The 9,907-nt window shown below is 65.3% G+C and overlaps 1 protein-coding gene across 1 annotated transcript; it reads left to right on the plus strand.

Moving 5' to 3' along the window:
• Window positions 1-2,636: 2,636 nt before the first annotated feature.
• Window positions 2,637-9,623, plus strand: CDC42EP4 (CDC42 effector protein 4). The gene is made up of 2 exons (XM_071763961.1): window positions 2,637-2,714; window positions 7,789-9,623. The coding sequence occupies exon 2, from the start codon at window positions 7,928-7,930 to the stop codon at window positions 8,843-8,845; it is 918 nt and encodes a 305-aa protein (XP_071620062.1). The 5' UTR covers window positions 2,637-2,714; window positions 7,789-7,927; the 3' UTR covers window positions 8,846-9,623.
• Window positions 9,624-9,907: the final 284 nt, after the last annotated feature.

Below are 9,907 nucleotides of genomic sequence, written 5' to 3' on the forward strand. Positions count from 1 at the left end.
CGGGACTGCCCGGGGCAGAGCTCTGCTCGCTCGTCAGGGCTGGCGAGTCGGAGCAGGGCAGGGGGCAGGAGCTGCACCCCAAAACCTCGCTGTGCAGACAGGGTGGCACCCGAGTGGTACCGGCTCCCGGGGCAGATCTGTGTCCCCACCTTCCCCTCGCTGTGGGGACAAGGACAGCCCCTCCTGCCATGCCGGGGGGGAGGTGGGACTCGGCGCATCCTCAGACCCTACCTGCCCCGGGCCGCGCTGTCTCCGGGGCCGTGCCAGGAGCTGAGGAGCTGAGCACGACGGGGATGGCGGCGGAGCCAGGAGAGCAGCGGAGAACGGCCCCAGGTCTGTGCACCCTGTCCTGCAGGAGTGGGTGCCAGCCGTGGTACCCCAGCTAACGGGGTGACAGGACACGGGGTTCCCGTGGGTGCTGCCAGCCGTGGGAGGAGTGGGGGGGTCCCCGCAGCAGCCAGGCTCCAGGTGGGATCCTCCAGGGGGAAGCTGGGGAGACTGGGCCAGGGCTTGGTGATGGGTTCCTGGGTGGGTGGTGGGTGGTGTGAGCCCATTTCCTGTCTCTGCTTGTCCTGGTGCTCACCCGTGCACCCGTGGGTGGTGAGGTGCCAGCATTGGGAATGCTGGGGTGCACTGGTTAGCAGGATAACCACTCACCCCTGGGCGAAGGGCACGGGGAAGGGGTGAAACCCCACGTCTGTGGCTGCAAGCTGGTGTCTGTGCGTTTGCTGGGGAGGTTTTTGGCAGCTGCCAGCTCAGGGCCCTGGTGCTGGAGGGATCTGGGGGGGCTGTGGGAGCAATGCCCCATTCCCGGCTGGCAATGCCCACACCTTTCTGCAGAAATGGGCTCGGGAAAAGCACCCGGCTGGCTCGGCAGCATCTCCTGCACGGCCAAGGCTGTGTCGGCAGCCAGAACTGGCAGGCGCTGGCGGCAGGAGGAGGGGACGGGGCTGCCGGGAAACTCGGGTGCTTCTCCCTGCCCTGCTTCACAAAGTGCTTTTCAATCCTTTCCTTTCTTTATTATTTTTTTTTTTCTTTTTTTTTCTCCGCGTTCAAAAGCTGCTGAGAAGCAGTTACAGGGCGAGGGTTTCAGGAGGGGCCAGAGTGATGCAGCCACCCCCTCCATGCTCCTGAGCCTCCTCGGCCTCCTCTCCATCTCCTCAGGGCCGGATCCAGTCCCAGGCAGTTTTCTGAGTCTACTGAGTGTCTGCTCTTGCCAACCGGAGCCAGGCCACCCCACGGGCTCCCACCACCACCCCACGGGCTCCCACCACCCAGCTGATGTTAATCCCTCCTGACTGTGCTGTCTCTGCCAGCCCTGTGCTCCCATGGCAGTGTCAGGTGAGGTGAGCAGCACCTCGCTGGTGCTGTGCTGGCCCTGGATTAACACCCTCTGGCCTCACACGAGTGGGTAGAGCTGCTGGCTGGGGGTCTGGCAAACCTTCCTTCCTCACCCACCAACAAACCACAGCTTCGTCCAGCAGTGGCTCCTAGGGGACCCCTGCTCAGCTGCTGGCACGGGGCTCTGCCTCCAGCCTCAGTTTCCCCATATGGAAAGCAAGGAAAATAAAATTTGCCAAACAAAGCTGCTATGAAAATAGCACTGGTGTGAACTGGGGAAGCAGCACGGCCTGGGAAGGAGGGAAGAGTCTGCTCCAGATGAGCCATCAGTCACCGGGTGCTGCCCAGCCCTGCTGCAGCCACAGCCACGGCTCCCAGGACCGTGTCACTGAGCGGGGAATGGAGCTCCTTGCACCCAGGACTTGAGAAATCTTCCTCCCCCCGCAGCATCGTGCCCCAGTACCCAAACCTCCAGGGCTGCATGGCCGGAGCATCCTGGGACCCCCCTCGCCACCCCATCCCCCTCACTGGCTCCCTCCCTCCACACGCCAGACGCTCCGGAATACACAGGAATTGCTGCACGAGGCAGCTTCGGGATAATCTGGGCTCTCCCGCCCTTTTTTTCCCACAAAGGTCTCTTCTTAATCCCCGAGAGCGGCTCTGCAGCGCTGCACTCTCCCTTTCAGAGCCGGGAGGGGGCCGGGGTGTCCCCGCCATCACATCTCAGCCGTGGATCCCCCTCCCCGACTGACCCACGGGCTGGAGGGGGCTGGGATCCCCCCAAAGGGGACGGAGCAGCGGGGCTGGCTGGGGACAGGGAGATGGGGGATGGTGGAGGGCGATCGTGGGTGCTGCAGCCTCGTGAGTGTCACGCTCCCGAGTGGAACCCCACTCTCTATGGGTGCTGCCCCGCAGCTGAACCTCATGGCGGCTCTTAATTGCCCTTAATTAATTAACGTCTCGCACGCCCACCGTCTGCCGGGGGTGCAGCCAGCCCCTTGCTCAGCCCGAGGGACCCCACTCAAGATCCCCCGAGCGATCTGGGACTCCCCTCCCGCCTCGGATCCCTGCACCCCTCCCACGGAGGGGCCTGGGGACCCCCTCGAGACCCCGCCCGGGGACATCCCCCCCGCCCGGGGACCCCCTACGGGCGGGGCCGCGCTTTGGACAAGGGGTGACCACCCCCTATCCCCCCCGCCCCACTCGGGTTTGAATGGAGGGTGTGGGGCTGCCCCGTGACGTCGCCCCACGCCATTGGTCCGGGCGGGACGATGACATCATGCCCGAGGGGGGTGGGGGGGGCGGTTTCGCTCCGGCTCGGCTCGGCTCGGCTCGGCGCGGCCATGGGCCGGCAGCGGGTCCCGGGCGCGCAGGTACAGGGCGGGAGAAGGGGGGGTTCCGGGGTACGCTGTGGTCCGGGTCAGCCCAGCTCAGCCCGGTTCGGCTCGGCTCGGCGCGGAGGGGTACATCCGGGCCCCGACTCAGCTATTGTCCGGTGGGCGGGCGGGGTCCCCGGGGTTGCCCCCAGCCCCACTCCGGTAGCGGGTTGGGGGCTGTGGTGCCCCCCACCACACACGCCCGGATAGCGGGGCGTGGGGCCGGTTCGCGTCGCGGGTGGGCGAAGGGGTTAACAGGATGCGGAGCCGTGTTTGCCCGGCGCGGGATACCGGCCCGGCCCGGCTCACCCCGCCCCGCTGGCGGTGGCCACCGGCGACCGTTCGCCCGCGGCTCCTCGGCTCTCCCGAGCCCAACAGGAGGTTGGCGGTGGCCCGAGCTGGCGGTGGCCGGAGTTGGGGCGGTGGCTGCCCGCGGCCCTGCTCGGAAAGGTTGATCCTCCCCGCTCTGGAGCGGGTCCAGCAGCACCCCTGGGCCGGACGGGGCTGGGCGCAGGAGGGTGCTGAGTCAGAGCCGCCCGAAATCCCCCTCCAGCCCTTCCTGGGAACTTGGGACAGGGTCAAGGGCTTCCCGCCCGCCCCCCCCACGGCTGCTCGCTATCACTGGGAATCACACGCCGGCGCCCACGAGTGCCCCGGGGTGCGGGGATCTCCCCGGCTCTGCGAGCCCTGGACATGGGGGTGGCTCCCAAAGTCTGTCCGGGGGCCAGAGACCGGGGGCTGGTGGGCAGTGACCGCCCGTGGGGAGCTGGACACTGCCCATGCCGCCCTGGTTTGACCCCGGCAGTAGCAGCGTGAAAGTATGGATGTTTCCAAGTGCCGAATTTATAGATCAGGGAGGTTGTTCTAAAGGGAGCTGTGATCGTTAGTGGTCTGGGGGAGAAACTGAGGCAGCGCAAGGTCTGTGCATCCCGGGACGGGGCTTTCTCCCTAGCAGGGTGCACAGGAAACCTTTCTGTTTTGGACACAGCTCCCTCGGAGACCGTGGAGCGAATCCAGCTGAGGTTTAGCACCCAGGAGGTTCAGTGGGTTTGGGTCCCAGGGGGGTGGGCGGTGGCAGAAGAGCAAGGCTGGCCTGAATCCCCATCAGAGGGGCCATCCGACTGCCCCTGTGACATGGGACTCCCCGGTGACCCCAAGGGACAGCCACAGCGTTGTGCTGACCGCGGCGGTCTCTGCCTTTGTTCCCCGGGGTTTTGTTGTGAGCACAAACAACCACGGCGGTTCCGGGCCCCCCGAGCCGGGGTGCGGGAGGCTGCTGGGTCCCTCTGGCAGGTAGGGTGCTGCAGCCAAGCCATGGGAAGCCTGCCTGTTTACTTCCCGTCCACCCCAGCGAAACCGCAGGAATTCGGAGCCCGGCGGAGGTCGGGAGGTCTGTTTAGCCCCGATATCCTGTGGGACCCCAGCCAGGCCTTGTTGTTGCGAGGGATGGAGCTGGGGCCAGCGAGGAGACGATAACCTTTCCCCCCGGAAACTTCCCCTCCTCGCCCCGGAGAGCCTCGGGTTGGTTCGTGGCCCCCTTGCAGGAGGATTTATGGTCCTTTGCGTGTTCTGGCGTGTCCTGCCAAGAGTTCCTCGCTGAACTCTGGCTGGTTCCCGGTTGTTGGCAGTCCCTCGGGGAGTGCTGCTCTGCTTTTGGCACCGGCGTGCTGGGGCGGTGAGCTCCCCAGCTTGGCGCTGCTCGGCGTGCCGAGAGCCCTGGCCAGAGCCGAGCTTTGCCTCCAGCCCCGGCGAGCTGTCCGGTGGCCCCCAGCCCCCATGCTCGCTGCCGACTGCCTTTCTGCTTCCAGAAGCGCTGCTGGGGCTGCTCCACACATCCCGTGGCTCGACTTGCAGCAGCGTCCCGGTGCCAAGGACAGGACCAGACCTGTCACCCGTGCCGGGGAAGAGACGGTCACCGGGGCGCCGGGGCTGCCCGCACCGACAGGACTGGCTGCCCCGGGGCCCTGGGGAGACTCCCTGGAGAGCCCGACGCGAGGGTGTGACAGCGGGCTGGTCCCCTCCCGGGGCCGGGGCCGGTGGTGGCAGGGTGTGATCGGTGCCATCTCTCCGGCAGCTGTCTGCCAGGCAGCAACATCAAAAGGTCTCCTCAGCCGGATCCCCGAGGGGCAGCGCACCAGAAAGTGGGGCTGAGCAGCCGGAGTGTCCTCCCTGCCCGGCTTCTCCCTGGCCCTGGGCAACACGAGGGACCCGACCGGTCCAGCACAGCCCCTGTCCCAGCGCCTGGCAGGGTGGGGAGAGGATCCTCTCATCTTTTGGCTGGAGGGTGCTGCCTGGGGTGTTCTGCGTGGCAGAGCCGGGGAGGCTCGTTTGGAGCTGGATGGGCCAGCCGGGATGCTTTCCCCCTCCGTGGGTTTGGCTCTCCCAGCCCTTGAGCAGGACAAGCAGGGGCTGGACTCGGTTGTTTCCCTGTGTGCACCCATGCACCCTCTTTGCTTGAGCCACTGATGCTGAGCAGAAGGTGGAAGCCTTCATGACCAGGGCCTGTGGTCCCACTGCCTGCCCTGCTGCAGGGGGTCTGGGGACTGTCCCACCCCCCCTGCTGCCTGCAGGACCCCCCTGTCCTGCAAACAACCACTCACAGGGCAAAACGTGTCCCCAGGGACCTGAGGCTCCTGTTCCTCAGAGCTCGTGGTCCCCAAGGCCTGGGAGGGCAGGTGGGAAGCAGTGCACGCTCTGTTGGTTCACTTCATTCCTCTTGTCCTCTGCTCCAGCTCGCAGGTCCTGTCCCCTCCCCTTTCCCCAAGGCCCTGCTGTGCCTTGGCCATGCTCTGGGCTCCTTGCCCCGGGATGGGCAGCACTGCCTGCCAGCCTGCCTGCCTGCAAAGTCTCTCCGGTTACAGAGCAGCTTTCCCTGGTAGGGAGCTGGAGAGGCAGCCCTGGCCTGATTTCCTTTGTGAGAGCGCCGGCAGTGGGAATGTCACAGGATCCGTTCTCCTCTCCCTGAGTGAGAAGAGAGAAAAAAAAGGGCTCTGTATCCTGCTCCCCCTGGGCAGGACGGGGCCGGCAGCCGGGCTGGGCGGGCAGCAGCATCCTGCCGTGCTGCCTCACCTCTTGGGATGAGCTGGGAGCGAAGTGTTGAGGGATGGGAGAGGCTTTGGCTGCCACAAAAAGGCTTCGTGGGCAGGAGTGTTGGTGGAGGGGGGACACAGGAGTTCGTTTGGAGGCTGTGAGGGTGGAGGAGAGCTGCTGGATGGAGTGGCTGCCACGGCGTGCTGGCTCCAGCCTCCTGGTGGCCCCTTTGCCGGGACTTGCAAAGTATCTCACAAATGCTGAACTTGGCCCCCGAAATCTAAATACAAGGGAGGGACAGTCCCCAGATGGCCTAAATCAGCAGCACGGTTGCCTGGCCCAGCTGGGGAGCTCGCCGGGAGTGTTTGTTTTATGTAAAACCAAAGGCTGGAGGAATGCCTGCCTGGAAGGAGCTGCTGGGAGGGGGAAACGTCTGTGCCATGCACGGGCACATGGGCTCTGCTGGGCCTGCCAGAGAGCCTGGTGAGGAGCTCCAGCGAGCTGCTTGTCTGCACTTGGATAGGACAAGGAGGGAAGAATTCTGCTCAGCTTCTGGTTTGGGCGTGCAGAGAAGGTGTTGTGGCTGCCCCAGCCCTTCCCTGGGCTGCTGGGGCTGAACTGTGGCTTCCCCTGAGCAGACCACCCCCACCACGTGTGATCACATCCCCAGGGCTCTGCCACAGCAGGGTTGGGCACTCACTGTGCCCAGGTGTGGGGTGGGTAGGAGCCTGGCTGTGTGGTGCCGTGCCATGGGACTGGCCCCACACAGGGGCTGTGCAGGGAGTGCCAGGCACCGGGACTTTGCACTTGCGTGGGGTCAGAGTCCATCCTGCCTGCAGGGAACAGGCCAAGCCACAGCCTTTCTGAGACCCCCCCTGCCACTGTAAGGGATGGGCAGGCAGGTTTGGGGTGGGTTGGGGGGCAGATCTCCCCAGCAGTGCTGGGAGCTGTGGGGCAGATGCTGTGCCCCGGTCGTGCAGGGCCCACGCTGCCATCACTGCCTGTGGGCTGTGGGGTCAGGGATGGCTCCAGCCCGACCCCCCCTGGGTCTGGGTGACCGACGGGGACGTGGTGGCCCCCTCCCTGAGCTTTGCTCAGAGGACAGACGTCCATCCCTTCCCGTGCACGTCACGGGGCCGCGGTGTCGCCGGCGGTGCCCGGCAGGAGGAAGGGGGTGGCCACGGGACCTTCCGTCCCAGCAGCCTCTCCTGGGACCACCTGGGGGCTCCTGGCGCCAGGGCAAGCGTGGGACCTCGTGACGTTGGTCACTGTCCTTGTCCCCTCCCGCTGGGCTGGATGGGGTGACTGCTGGCACCCAGGTGACCACGGGAAGGAGGAACGTGGCTCCTCGCATCCCGGTCCTCGTCATCTCTGCCACTCCTGAGTCACAACGGTGACAATGAGGTGGCTGGGGGGGTGTGGGGTTGGGTGGGTGGGCACAGCCCCGCGTGGGCTTCAGGGTGCTCAAGGACACGTTTCCCTGTGTCCATCCTGCCGAGCTGGGCACGGAGCGGCTCCTGCAGGGAAGCCCATCCCGGTTCCCCCCATCCTGCTGCTTGCCTGGCGGTGCCTCCCGGGGGCTCTGTGTGCTCCTCACACACTTCCTGCCGTCTGTTTCCAATTCCTCCTGGCGTCTGTTCCTCCCTGCTTTCTTCCAATTAAAAAAAAAAAAAAAAAAATCCCAGGCATCTTCTCGGTGTACAGCTCCCCGAGGCTCGAGTGCTGCCGTGCCCCACTCCTGCAGGCTGGGAGGGGACAGCGGGTGCCCCGTGTCCCTCTTTGTCCCTGTTCACGTGGGGCACAGCGCTGGGGACCGTCCTGCAGCCCCCCTGTGCTCAGGTCTTTCTTCTGTGGTCCTTTCTGCACGATTCCTCCATGAATGGGGCCTGGGATCCGATTGTCTGGAGGATGTGGGGAGCTTGGAGGTGTCTGGGGACCCGTCCTGCGTGGTGGCTGTTCCCTGGGAGAGCAGGGTGGTGGCTGGTGGGCAGAGCGGCAGGGTGTGCCCATCGGAGCCTGACCGTGTCCTTCTGTCCCCTAGGAGTGAGCTGTTGGCGACACCGGCGGGAGCAGCAGCTGGGAGCACGGGCTGGGACGCGGGGCTCCCTCTTGGCCACCACGAGCAGCTCGTTGGAGCCCCCGGCAGAGTGGCACCAGCCCCTCTCTCCCTCCCCGCAGCGATGCCCATCCTCAAGCAACTCGTCTCCAACTCTGCCCACTCCAAGCGGCGCTCGCGGGCTGACCTGACGGCCGAGATGATCAGCGCGCCCCTGGGGGATTTCCGCCACACCATGCACGTGGGCCGGGCTGGGGACGCCTTCGGGGACACCTCCTTCCTCACCAGCAAGGCCGGGGAGCCAGGGCCGGAGGCGGGCGAGGAGCTGGGCACCTCCAAACCCAGCCTGCTGTCCCGCCGCTTCCGCAGCAGCAAGCGCTCGCAGTCGGTGACGCGGGGGGACCGTCGGGACATGCTGGGCTCCCTGAGGGACTCGGCGCTCTTCGTCAAGAACGCCGTCTCCCTGCCCCAGCTCAACGAGAAGGAGGTGGACAGGAGCACGGGGCAGCTGCCCAAGAGCCTCTCCTCCAGCCCCGTAAAGAAGCTGCCCGAGGAGGGGAGCCTGGAAGAGCAGCAGCAGCAGCGCCCAAACGGGGCGGCCGCGGGGCCGCTGAGCCCCGGCTTGGATGAGCGCGACTTCGGGGACATCACGGAGCTGCCCGTCGTGGTGGCCAAGAGCGGGGCGGGCATGAAGCACGCCGAGTCCATCATGTCCTTCCACATCGACCTGGGGCCCTCCATGCTGGGGGACGTCCTGAGCATCATGGATAAGGAGCAGTGGGAGCAGGACGAAGACCCCGAGGCGGAGGAGAGCTGCGAGGAGGAGGCGGATGCCGCCCTGCCCGGCTCCCCGGTGGCCGTGGCAGCCCTGCAGATCCAGAGCCCCTCCCGTGGCACTGGTGGGCGCTCCCCCAGGGACAGCACTTTGGTGTCCATCTCCAGCCCCGTCCCTGGGCTGCTGAGCCAGCGGGGGGGAGCCCTGAAACGTCCTGACAAAGAGTTCTCCTTCGCCGACGAGGATGACGACGAAATCCGAGTATAAAAGGCGAGCGGCCGAGCCGAGGGCTCTGGTTCTTGTTTGTGGTTTCTTGGACACAGAGACAAATATCCCGGTGCTGCAACGGGTGGCACCAGGGGAGACTCAGCTCCTCCCTCTTCCCTCTCCCCACCCAGCAGCGGGTACCCCAGGGCAGGACAGAGCTCTGCTCCTGGGGCTCTCAGCACCCAGAGAGCTCCAGCACAACCCGGGAGGGGAAGCAGACTGGATTTTGGTTCTTTCTGTTGGACTTTGGTTATTAGTTCCCTTCCCCTTCACCCACGTAAAGCAATATAGGATCCAACAGGTTGAGGCTTTGAAAGTTTAGCCCCTTTAGTAATATATATCTATTTTTTCCCCCGCCGTATGGTTTTTACTGCTCTCTGATTTGTACTTAACTTTCTTTACTCTCGCTTTCGGTTTTAATGGAGGGGAGATTTCCCACGAGAAAGGGCTTGACTCTGGAGCTCAGAGGGGGTCCCCAGGACTGTGGGCAGCTCCAACTCCCTTTCTTGGGGACCTTCTGCAGACCAGGAGCCCTCAGCCCCATGCTGCAGGCTCACTCCCCATCCCTCGGATGGACGGACCCATCCCAGCTCCCCTCCAAACAGCCCAGGGATGCTGATGGGAGGGTGGCTCTGAGGGACAGAGCCAGGGTGGCCCCAGTGTCCCCGGGTGGCTGCAGGGCCATGCTGACACTGGCCTGGTGCAGGCAGGGGGGTTTGGGGGGGGTTTTATACCATGTATGTACCAATGTGAAGAATAAAAGGAAACGGTAGTGACAGCAGTGGCCTGAGTTCCTGGGGCACGTGGGGATGGGGGTGTTTGCACCCTGCTGCACAGGTGAGGACTGGTTTTCTCCATCTTGCCACTGTCCCCAGACCCTGTCCTGCTGCCTGGTCCCCTGCCTGGTGGCTGGTCCCTTGCCCGGTGTTTCAGCCCCTGCAGTGGCCGGAGGAAGCAGCAGAGCTCCCGCTGGCCGGATCTGGCTCCAGGCTGGGACCCTCTGGCCAGGCTGGTTCCTGCCAAGGGTCAGCTCTGCCAAGGCACTGCTCTGCTCCCTGCCAG

This window comes from Heliangelus exortis, chromosome 20 (assembly GCF_036169615.1).
Source record: "Heliangelus exortis chromosome 20, bHelExo1.hap1, whole genome shotgun sequence".
NCBI classification, from domain to species: Eukaryota; Metazoa; Chordata; class Aves; order Apodiformes; family Trochilidae; genus Heliangelus; species Heliangelus exortis.